The 11,837-nt window shown below is 42.9% G+C and overlaps 1 protein-coding gene across 1 annotated transcript; it reads left to right on the forward strand.

Moving 5' to 3' along the window:
- Positions 1 to 351: 351 nt before the first annotated feature.
- CDC23 (cell division cycle 23) lies at positions 352 to 11,504 on the forward strand. Its single transcript, XM_080627049.1, has 16 exons — positions 352 to 478; positions 547 to 619; positions 1,521 to 1,658; positions 1,939 to 1,981; positions 2,335 to 2,440; positions 2,777 to 2,909; positions 4,151 to 4,328; positions 4,417 to 4,514; positions 4,744 to 4,825; positions 5,372 to 5,525; positions 5,668 to 5,787; positions 6,101 to 6,176; positions 6,504 to 6,565; positions 7,502 to 7,580; positions 7,676 to 7,795; positions 8,745 to 11,504. Exons 1-16 carry the CDS (start codon positions 363 to 365, stop codon positions 8,913 to 8,915), a joined length of 1,749 nt encoding a protein of 582 aa, XP_080483175.1. The 5' UTR covers positions 352 to 362; the 3' UTR covers positions 8,916 to 11,504.
- The last annotated feature ends 333 nt before the right edge of the window (positions 11,505 to 11,837 follow it).

Consider the following 11,837-nt stretch of genomic DNA (forward strand, 5'->3'; position numbering starts at 1 on the left):
GCTCCTGATAGCGCCGAGGCGTAAACAGCCTAGGCGGACTACGGAGGCGGACAGCATCGAGCTGAGCCGGACCTGACGGAGCTTATTGAGACTGAGCCGGATAAAATTCGGGCGCGCTGCACCAACAGCAATGAGCGGAACGAGCCTGCCCCAATGTCTTTCGCTTCCCTCTTCAGCCTGGCCCCGTCCAGGTTCCGGCTCGGTGCCGGCGCGCAGCTGTACCGGCCATGGCGAGTCAGAGCACCAATTAGCCAATCAGGCTTTTGAGTCTTTTCGAGCTCAGCCAAGGAGAATGCTGCGTCTACAGTGCTGAAGGGTTCTCAGTGTGTGGGGCTGTGATTGGCTGGGAGCGCTCCGGTGCAATGGCGGCAGCGGGGCTGTGTGGAGGCGACTTCTCGGACCTGCGGGAGATTAAGAAGCAGCTGCTGTGCGTGGCGGAACGGAGCCGCGAGCGAGGGCTGCAGCACAGCGGCAAGTGGTGAGAGCCGCGCGGGCGGGCGCGCCCGCGATCCGCGGGCCCCGCTCTAACGGTTTGTCCCCTCGCAGGGCCTCCGAGCTCGCCTTTGCCTTGGATCCGCTGCCGTTGAGCGAGCTGCCGCCGCCGCCTGCGCTCACAGAGGTACGGCCGGAGCGGGCCGCTGCCGCTCCGCAAACCAGCACCCAGTGGCTGGCTGGGCAGAGCGAGCCGCCGCCGTGGGAGCGGTTCGAGCCTCGGGGGAGGTGCGGTTGGTGCAGTGCTGCCCGTTGATCCTGTCTGCAGCACCGAGTTAAACCCGCCACCGCGATCACTTCAAAATCCCGCGCAGGAAGGGGAGGGCTCTGGGCGCTGGTTGTGCAGTGCTTTCTTCCATAGTTAATGGGGCAGACAGAACTGAGTGTGCTTTCCCAGATGGAAGGATTCCGTTTGACATGTGGCTGTGCTTATAACATGGTGCTCTCTAAGCAAAGCTTGAAATTATGCTACTTAATTTTGGGGTTCATTTGTTTTTACCAACGCCAAAATTTATTGTTGTACAAATTATGTCGTGCCTTTAACTCGTGCTCTTTAGGATATAGAAAATAAAAATTGTATCTCTGTCCCTGTGTGCTTAGGTGTACAGGTGGGCTGTTTAGGTACGTGCCTGTTTTGTCAAGTTACAGCAGCGTGACACGTCCCAAGTGCATTTCAGAGTGCTTAAGTTAATACTATTTGCTGTGGAATTCCTAAGTAGGTTACTTACTGGTGGTTGTTCATACTTGCTTAATAGTCAGTTCTTGTCTTCTGGCATCTTTCCACAGTTTTCTGGAGTTTCACTGTGTATATTAAATGTTTCTAATTAGTCTGTTCTCGTTATTTGAGATCTAGGAATCTGATCATGTGAGGGAATAGAGGTACTTTTCTGATTGTCCTCAAACCGTCTTTGAGGATGAATAAACATTTTTAGCTTTCAGAGCAATTTCATTGATCTGTTGTAACCAGGTAATTTTCCTAAAGCACATCAGAGCTTCTGAGGTCTTAAGGCTCTTCTGTGTCCCTGCAGGAGGATGCTCGTGATCTGGATGCCTACACATTAGCCAAGTCTTACTTTGATCTAAAGGAATATGACAGGGCTGCCTATTTTCTACGGGGATGCAAGAGTCAGAAAGCTTACTTCTTGTATATGTACTCTAGATACCTGGTAAGACAGAAGGGAAGATTGCCTTTTCACACTAAATTCCTCTGCTGCCCACCCCTCCCTGGCATACCTTATTTTATGGGTTTTATTTTCCTTTTCTGTTCTGAATGAGCACCCAGAATTCCTGGTTACATGCCTGGGGGAAGCGGGATAGGACTGTTCTTTTTAGGACTGTGATGTTTGTCGGGGCTCAGTTTAAGTTTACATGCTGCTACTGGCATTGCAGTGGGCATAAGGAATATACTGTTACGATGTAATTTTGGGTTTCATCTCTTTTCCACAGTCAGGGGAAAAGAAGAAGGATGATGAGACAGTGGATAGTTTGGGTAAGTCTCTGGTGTCAGGAAACACAAGACAATATGTTGAAGTTTCAGGTAATGCCTTTTCATGTGAATCACTTTGTCTTTATGGCCTTCCCCTCTCAGTTTTTTGATGATAAAACTGAAATCATGTAACATGAATTTTTCATTCTTTCTCAATTCATTGGCTTAATACAGGCTACAGATTTTCATTTATTAGTTCTTCTGTTAAAGCAGGTGATCAGACTAAGTGATTTTCTTCTAAAAAGAGGAAGCCTTTGGGTCATGTCATTGATGAGTCTGAATATAGCCTGGACTTCATGATTGCTGTGGTAGGACTCTGGATTGAAAGCTAGTTGTTTGACTTTCTCTTCATGCAGGACCTCTGGAAAAAGGACAGGTGAAAAATGAAGCTCTACGAGAATTGCGAGTTGAGCTTAGCAAGAAACACAAGGCAAGGGAATTGGATGGATTTGGCCTTTATCTGTAAGTGCATGTATTTGCAATGTATTTAAATGAACTTAAACTGAAAGAGGGTGGATTTAGATTAGATATTGGGAAGAATTTTCTTACCTGTGAAGGTGGTGAGGCACTGGCACGAGTTGCCCAGAGAAGCTGTGGCTGCCCCATCCCTGGCAGTGTTCAAGGCCAGGTTGGATGGGGCTTGGAGCAACCTGGTCTAGTGGAAGGTGTCCCTGCCCATGGCAGGGGGTTGGAACTGGATGAGCTTTAAGGTTCCTTCCAACCCAAGCTCATCTATGATTCTGTTTGTGTGAATATGCAGTGTTGTGATTCTGATTAACTCAATAACTTTATCTACAGGTACGGTGTTGTGCTGCGGAAGCTGGACCTGGGGAAAGAAGCCATAGATGTGTTCGTTGAAGCTACCCATGTCTTACCTTTGCACTGGGGAGCCTGGCTGGAACTTTGCAACTTGATTACAGATAAAGAGATGGTAAAACTTGGGAGATATCAAGATGTGTTAACAAATTCCAGAGTTTAACACGATTCAGTAACCATTGATTCAGTTGCAACAGGATCGATATCAGCCACTGCTTTATTCTGTTAGACTATCAGGCAAAGCAATCCAAGATTGTAAATGATGTTGTTAAAGCCTCTTTTTCTTCAATTGCTTGTCATGCTGTAGTTTGAGAATCTTTATGCAGGCAGGGCTGATTTCCTGTCATTCACCCACAAAGTAGTTTAAGAAATGGCGAGTTCACATATTCTGAAGCAGTTGTTAGCAGGGTTGTTGCCCTGTTACATGAAGCACATGGAGGAGATCCTCCTAAAATACTTTTCTAAGATAACTTTGGTTTTGGTTTTGTTTGTCTTCTCTGAATCTGGTTCTAGTTCCACAGTTATTGAGCACTTCGGTGGCCTGGAAAGGTGTGTAGAATCCCTGCTTTTAAAACTAATGTAGTAACGTGGGTGTTCCTTTTGGGAAATACAGTTCATCTCCTATGTGTTACTTTGTATGAAAGAACTGAACTTTGATATAAAACCAAAATAGGTTACTTTTCTTTGCACATAGGACTTTTTGAGACCACTCCTGGAATTCTTCAGTCAGTTCTGGCTGGTGGAATATTTAACAAAGTAGAGGTGGCACAGAAGAGATTGATGGTAAAAGGGAAATGCATTTTTGATGAGAGTATTTGGAGTCTGTTCACTTAGATTATCAAAAACAGTGATAAGATATTGATGTTCAAACGTGGGAAGAAAGAGCCTTTGAAGGACTTTGAATTTAATGGAAAAACAAGGCCAATGGCTGAATCAGAAGCCAGGTGCTGTCAGATTTGAAGACAATTTATTCACGTATTAACCAAATGAGATAGCTTCAATTCTTCTGCAGTTTCAGCAGTCATGGGGATAGATGCAAAGTGACTAAATAGAATTTTGTGGTCCATGTTGTGCTGGTTTTTAGACTGAATGTCTTAATGCTCCTTTCCTGTTTCAGTACTGTTAACTTAGACATTATTTTGTCTTTCCTGTGGAAGAACCTGATATTAATTCCTGGTCCTAATACTGATCTTTTGTAGCTGCTGTTATGATTTAAGAAAGCGGTTGCAGGAAAGCCTCCTACCTCAAGACCATCTGCTAAATTATGGGAGGGAAGATAACGGATTCTTTGCCTCAGGTGGTTCTTGGAATACTACTGATTGTCATCTCTTCCTCCTCTTCTTTGGTTCTCGCTAGTTGAAGTTCCTGTCCTTGCCAGATACATGGATGAAAGAGTTCTTTCTTGCACACATTTATACAGAGCTGCAGCTGATAGAGGAGGCTCTGCAAAAGTACCAGAGTCTCATTGATGCAGGATTTTCCAAAAGCACTTATATCATCTCTCAGATTGCAGTTGCCTACCACAATATCCGAGGTCAGTGACACTTACTAACTAGAAGGAATAAGCCTCTTAATGCCAACTTGGCATTTATAGTTATTGTTCTGTGTCTACTGTTCTTCAGATATTGACAAAGCTTTATCCATCTTTAACGAGCTAAGGAAACAAGATCCTTACAGGATAGAAAACATGGACACTTTCTCCAACTTGCTATATGTAAGGGTAAGCACTCTTTCTATTGTCTGTCCATAATGATGGTGTTTTCAGAGATGTTTTAAACACTGGCAAAGCAGCTGGGGCTATCTAGCTTCTGAATATAGGCTTTTGACTTATGCTTTCTGCTTCACAGCTCCATGGACAGGTACAGTGTGTACATTGCTAATTGCCTAGCTTGTCTTTGAAACAGTAACATGCTGCTTTTCTCATTTCTCTTGTTTCTTTGTTTCACTAGAGCATGAAGCCTGAGTTGAGCTATCTGGCTCACAATCTCTGTGAGATAGACAAGTATCGTGTGGAGACCTGCTGCGTAATTGGTGAGAGCCAGCTGTTTCACATGTCCTGATTATGCTGTGTGCAAGCTGTGTGAGGAAATCTTGTGAAAATGGATTAAACAGCAAGGCTGTCAAAACTACTTTGTGAATGTGGACCAAATGACGGCACCCTTTTCCTTCGTTCTGCTCTGTAAGAGCTGCTGTAGTACTCTCAGTGCAGAAAGGAACTGAAGAAATCATTATGAAGACCAGTGTAGCTGATAATCCCTTTATAGTCTTGAAACTCCATGGAAATAATTGGAAATGAATTTGTTAAATGTTGACATAAGTTTTAAGGCCAAGGGGTTGGGATCTTGATTGATACAACTGGAAAAAGAACACTGGAGAACAGACTGCTATTAGGTCTCTTGAGGTTTTAGTCACATCTGCCTTTAATGGGACTCTTTATAATTTAAGTTGGGAGGTGATAGATCATAACTCTTCCATCTCTTTTCTACTTCTCTGATCGGTTTTTTGTTTGTGTGTTTGGGGTTTTTTTGTTTGGTTTTATTTTAAAAATGTATTGAAATATTGTTAATTTTGCTTTAGGGAATTATTACAGTTTGCGTTCTCAGCATGAAAAAGCAGCCCTCTATTTTCAGAGGGCCTTGAAATTGAATCCTCGTTATCTGGGAGCATGGACACTTATGGGACATGAGTATATGGAAATGAAGAACACATCTGCAGCTATCCAGGCTTACAGGTATCACTCATGTACTGCACAAAATCGTGTCTGAATCTGCATACATAAGGATTGAAGTAATGTCTGTCTTTTTTTTTTTTTGTTAGTCTTTTGCTGAACTGTGTCTTTGTTTTCATTCTGACTGATTCATCTCCTTTGACAGACATGCAATAGAGGTGAACAAAAGGGACTACAGAGCATGGTATGGCTTGGGGCAAACCTACGAAATCCTGAAAATGCCATTTTACTGTCTTTATTACTACCGACGGGCCCACCAGCTCAGGTAGGGTTCCAAATGGAGCCATGTTGCTACTAGCTAAGAAATTTAAGTATAGGAACCAAGTTGGGGAAGGAAGAGTAACATCAATACGATGTGGCTTGTAGAGGCCCACTATTCCAAACCCTTTTAGTTGCATTAGTTAACTGTTAACAAAGGCTTTGTCAATTAAATGCTGAGGAATGCTGGTCAGGAGTGTAAGTGATGTTTTATATGAGAGGGGATGACAGGCACTGCTATGTGTAGATTTCCCCCACTACCCCATCCTGAGATCAGCTGGTTGTCCATTAAGCTACATTTAGGAATTGCTCTTTTACAGACCCAATGATTCTCGTATGCTGGTTGCTCTAGGAGAATGCTATGAGAAACTCAATCAGTTGGTGGAAGCTAAAAAGGTGAGTGAGAACTGATGTTTGGAGGAGGAGGTTAGGATGTCTCCCAGGACACTAGGAGGAGTTGCAGCACAATTGTGTGGCTGGTGCCACTGGAAATGCACTGGGCATGTTGCTAGGAGCTTATTGGAACAGTTTCTGTGGTGCTTACAATGGGGAAAGTTCTGCTGCAATGTGACTAAAGCTGCTGATAAATAAAAATGGTCTTCTACAGATGGCATGTGCCCCTTTGCTGGACAGCCATGTAGTTTTCTGTTTCTAACCTGCTCGCATGAGTCATGAGCTGGAGTCACTTTTGTGATGTGCTTGACTGACTTTCTTCCTTGGCAGTGCTATTGGAGAGCTTATGCTGTAGGAGATGTGGAGAAAATGGCACTGGTGAAACTAGCAAAGTGAGTATGTTTTGTCACTGAACTGTCAATACTATGTTAAATGCGGCTCACACTTTGATACCTCATGATGCAATACTAACGTAATTGTAAATTTATGTTAATAAATAATATAAATAAATAAATAAAAAATAAAAAATAAATAAAAATAAAATAAAAATATAAGTAAATAAATAAATAAAATAATTTACGTAATGTAAAACAAGGAGCTGCTGTTGGGTGGTATTAGTAGCTCTGTAATAGCTGCTATTGTTAGGTCTGCAGTGACTGCAAATTCTGTGTCCAGCTTTAGCTTCCAGTTTCTCTTGGGTTAACTAGAGGGAATCGTAGTGTGGGCTGCAAGGGACCCCTGAATCCTGAAGTGTTTTGATCAGGCAGTTGTATTTGTTGTATTGAAACTTAAAGCAATCTATGATAGTAGATGATGTGCAAAATTGTAGATTGATTTATGTTTTTATTATTATCTCTCTCTCCCCATTATGTGGTTGTGACCCTGGGAAATGGTTTAATGTGAAATAAATAGGAATATTGTGACATCACCAGTAACATTTTGGGGGAGATAAAGTAATATAAAGTGTTAAAAATGAAGGGGAAGGAAAAGGGCAAGTGGAGGGTGAAGCTGCTGTACAAAGACTTCTGGGATGTAGTGGGGGAAGAAGGAGCACTGAAGGAAATGTGACAGACTAAGCAAAGGTCCCTGCTTTGGTTGTCACTGCTTCTGGCAGGTAGTACCTGACTAGCTGCTTCCTGTTCATGCAAATGTTCTCAAGCTGGATCATCTGCTTCCATGAGGGTCAATACCTGGTGCATGTCATGCAGATTCTGAAGGAAAAGATCTGGCTTTAGACTGGGTCAGGTCAAGTAGGTACTTTCTTGTAGACCAGGAAGGTCTTCAACAGTGCTGTCTTGTTCCAGTGGCCTGTTTTCTTCTTTTTCTAGGCTGCATGAACAGCTGAATGAATCTGAACAGGCAGCTCAGTGCTATATCAAATACATCCAGGATATCTATTCCTGTGGGGTAAGATGGTATCTTGGGAATAAAAGAAGTAAACATGGTGTAGAACTAGTCTGGAAGGCACTCACAGATGAAGGGTTTTACCCCCCTCACTGCAGGAGATAGTGGAACACCTGGAGGTCAGCACTGCCTTCCGTTACCTGGCCCAGTACTACTTCAAGTGTAAGCTCTGGGATGAAGCCTCCGCTTGTGCTCAGAAGTGCTGTGCATTCAATGATGTGAGTAGTTGCTCAGTCTTAATCATGGAATGGTTTGGGTTGGAAAGGACCTTAAGATCAGCCAGTTCCAAACCCCTGCTATGGGCAGGGACACCTAACACTAGACCATGTTGCCCAAGGCTCTGTCCATCTTTGATGTTTCTTTCTTAGGGGAACCGTGACCTTGATCTTTGCTCCCCCCTGAGCAGAAGGGATCCTTTATTGAATGAATGAGGGCTGTCTGCCATGCAGGTCACATCCTAAGTGGTGGTGCTGTATACCTGATCACTAATGCTGCTTATGATTGACTAAAGTCATGAAATGTGGTGGAGATAGTAAAATTGAACCATGTCTCATTGGTGTTTAGTAAGTAAAAGAATTTGAGGCTCCATATGGCAGTCTTAAGACTACTGAAAATCTTGGTTTGAGGAGGTGGTCAAATGCTGACAGATTCCCCATGCTGTGTAATGATGGTACTCACATAATTTCTTTTTTTTTTTTCTCATTTTCTGTGTGTAGACAATGCAGAGTTTATAATAGTACTTGTGTTTGTATGTGACTGATTCTGAGATGTTCTGTAAGTGTGCACTTACAGACACTGGCCATGAGTGCAGGGTGCATGGCCTGTGCTTAGCAAAGCTGTCTGGAACTCTAGAGAATCTGAATTCAACTGATTTGAAGCTTCTCCAATCCACTTTTTGCTGGAATATTTAGGCAGCTTCAGTGGCTGATGGTGCCACTGTCTGAAATAACCAAGTGATATGCAACTTAGGTGGGTAAAGGGAGGAAAAGCTTTAAAGTTAAATTCCTTAACATTTTTAAATAGCAGAAGAAAATTAGGATGGTTTTTATAGCTTACAGCATTACAGAATGACAAACTACTGTAACTTACACTGGTTACATACTGAATTTGACCCAGAAACTACCCAGCCATAGGTGTATTGTTTTGGTTTTTACAAATCCTTTTCAGACTAGAGAAGAAGGGAAGGCCCTGCTGCGGCAGATCTTACAGCTCCGCAACCAAGGAGAAACGTCATCCACAGATATTGCTGCTCCTTTTTTCCTCCCTGCATCCCTGTCAGCAAACAACACTCCCACACGTCGTGTCTCTCCACTCAATCTGTCTTCTGTAACACCATGAACAATGCTGATACTTCTGTGTGTTGAATGAGACGTTACAGATTTCATTCCAGTGAAACCTGGACATTCATTGTTGCCATGAAGGTGAGGAGTTACTAGAGCTCACAGCTGAAGACAGATGTGCCCCACCAGGCAAAGGTGCAGCCTATGTGAAAAGTGCCTGTGCTGAGACATGAGAACTGCTGTGCTTCTCACCAGGTCATTCCAGTCAGAGGGCAGAATGTTCCAATATGCAGGACCACTCCTAACTGAGAGACCAGAAAAAGCTTGTCTGCTTGAGTTTAAATGTATTTGAAGTTTGGTTCTGCTGCGTTACCTCTAGTCTTTACTGAACTTCTTTGGATGACCTTTTGGTGGTATCATTGCCATCTATGTTGGAAACTGTTGCCTGCCTACTTAATGACTTTCAGTTGTCTTGAACTACACAGATGTTCCACTGAAGCAGTAAATATGGGCACTTAGGTATAGTGCCATGTCTATGTGTCAGTACTGACAGGTGTCAGAGGAATTCCAAGTAGCTGTAGATAACAGCTGTTTGTCTTTCTGTCTGTGGATCTGACATACTTTGGCTTTCAGTAAAAAAGCGGCCACTGGGATAACACAATTCAAAACTAATGGTTAAGTTACTGTCCTTGGGCTTTCATGTGTACTGTTGCAAATGAATCTTAATGAGCTGTAAGGGACCATTTTGTTCAGGATTGCCGCATCTTGTGGACAGCGTGGTATAGGGGATTCTTCCCCTCCAGTGCTGCTGCTTGTCCCTGCTCACACAGTTTAAAGTACACACTACAGCCATGACCACAAATTAACAGATGACCATAAACAAGAGGACAGTGCTCTTAGATGTCTTTGCTTAAAAACAGAAACCACAGAAGTGGCCTGATCATGTTCCCACTTTCTTAAAGTCTGCTAGTGGAACATACATATGTGCTTGCAGTGACTTAAGTACATGCTCGCATTCTTCAGTCTCTCTATTTTCTGCCCATGACCTTTCTCCATGTCTAGACCTTGGGTGTGTTGTGCAGTCAATCCTGAACCTAGGGTATGTATAGATTTGGGGTTTCTCTGTGTGCTTGCTATTAGAACATGCATGTGTACACAAATAAGAGTAAGCAGCACAATGACATAGAAAACAAGCAGTAATGCTTAATCAATAAAAGCATGGCAAGTGGTCTCAGCCAGACAAGGGTTACTGAGCAGCAGCCTGTGAACATGCAGCTGGTAGCTTCTCTGTCTGCCCCTTCCCATCAACATCCTCACTCCCTGCCTCCTCACGCTTTTCCCATGCTTGTGCCTCCCTGACCCATCTTCACCTCTCCCCCAAGGTCTGTGTTCATTCTCCTGGCATCTGATGATGTATCTTGCAGGTTCTGCAAGGTGGTCCTGCAATCCCCCTCCGACATCATGAAGTAAATTTGCTCTTGCTTGCGAGACCCTTTCTTATAACCAACTGTGATCCTGTATTTCATAGAGGCAGTGAAGGCCAGAGGTTAATAACACTGCTGGCTTTGGCTTGAATTGTCTTGCTCACTGATGCTTGGTGCCCCTCAGATGAGGGCAGTGTTATGTTTGGGCTTCATCTGCCTGGGAGGAATGGGACTTCTTAACAGTTTGGGATATCAGTTTAATGTGTGACTTCAGAGGACTTCAGCCAAATATGTCGGTGCTATTCAGTTACAACTTGTAAGATTGATACAACCTGGAGGTCTTTTAAAAAGTACCTGAGGCTTGTATGCATTTTTGGTTATGAATAGCCACCTATGAATATATTGATATACTATTAATAATTGCAGTTATGGATAATCTGCAGGTGTTTGTGCTAAACAAGCTCCAGTTCCCACAGGGTTATCCAATAGTGGAATCTCCCACTGAGTTTTATAATTGTCTGAAGATTTCCGTAGGGGGAAATAGTCCATGTCTCAGTTGAATGTTTTGTAATGAAGATTGTCCAAACCATGGTGCTTATAAAGTTCCTATGTTAAATACAGATGTCAGTGTGGGAGGCTGCCAGTAGGGATTAACTGTGTTCACCATCTCTGAACCGTGGAATGACACTGATCTGGTACAATGCACTTTGCCTGCTGGGTTTCAAAGGTGGGACAACCAGTGAAACCTGGTTTCCCCTGATGTGGAGGATACTTATTCCAGATACACCTAATTTAAATACCTGTAAAAGATGCAGTAGGGTTGTCAGTTGTGTTATGAGGACTGTGAGGTCACCATTTTGTGTCCCTTACCTCTAGCTTAGATAATGGCACTTGGTGCCAAGTTCAAAGATGTGTGTGATGGACGTGTACTGATGGGCATCTCTGCTATGGAAGCTCTGGAAGTGTGACAGTCCCTGCTGGTAATGACATCCATTACACAAGGTGGGAGTGATTTTTTTAGAACAAGGAGCAAACTACACATAAGTAGAGGTTACCTCCTGTCCTAAAAATGAGGATGTAATGGGACCTCATTTTTTTTTAATATTGCCTGTTAGTATATTTAAAACTACAAGCCAGTCTATTAGCTTTTTAGTATCCTGTCTTATATGAATGTCACATCTTGCTAAAAACATCAGAGACCTTAAAGCTCAGTAATGACAATTGATGATCAATTCTTACGCCACACAAACAGCAAGTTCTTATAATGTAAATTAAACAATACATGCAGCAAAATAAATCTACTAGTTTTGTCTTTCCCTTCTGCTAAAACAAAAAAACTTTCTATTTAGGATAAATAATCATTACATTATATTTAGGATAAATAATCCTTAGAATGCTATGAAAGAATTCTAATACTTGAGGCATTGAAGAAAAACTTTCAAACTCTTTATGCTTTCTAGGAACAATCAGTCTTACAGAGAACGCTGAGAAAAACTAAATGCCTCCACTGTGCAGGGGAGGAGGCTGAAGCTGGGACATCCTGGTCAGGCATAGGG

The sequence above is a fragment of the Psittacula echo genome, assembly GCF_963264785.1.
Source record: "Psittacula echo genome assembly, chromosome: 11".
NCBI classification, from domain to species: Eukaryota; Metazoa; Chordata; class Aves; order Psittaciformes; family Psittacidae; genus Psittacula; species Psittacula echo.

What these genes read in the sequence shown, in the direction of transcription:
- CDC23 (XM_080627049.1), top strand. Translation starts at nt 363, where the DNA reads ATGGCGGCAGCGGGGCTGTGTGGAGGCGACTTCTCGGACCTGCGGGAG. An exon ending in GATGGATTTGGCCTTTATCT is followed by an intron (nt 2,441 to 2,776) that starts GTAAGTGCATGT and finishes CTTTATCTACAG; the next exon opens with GTACGGTGTTGTGCTGCGGA. An exon ending in CGACGGGCCCACCAGCTCAG is followed by an intron (nt 5,788 to 6,100) that starts GTAGGGTTCCAA and finishes GCTCTTTTACAG; the next exon opens with ACCCAATGATTCTCGTATGC.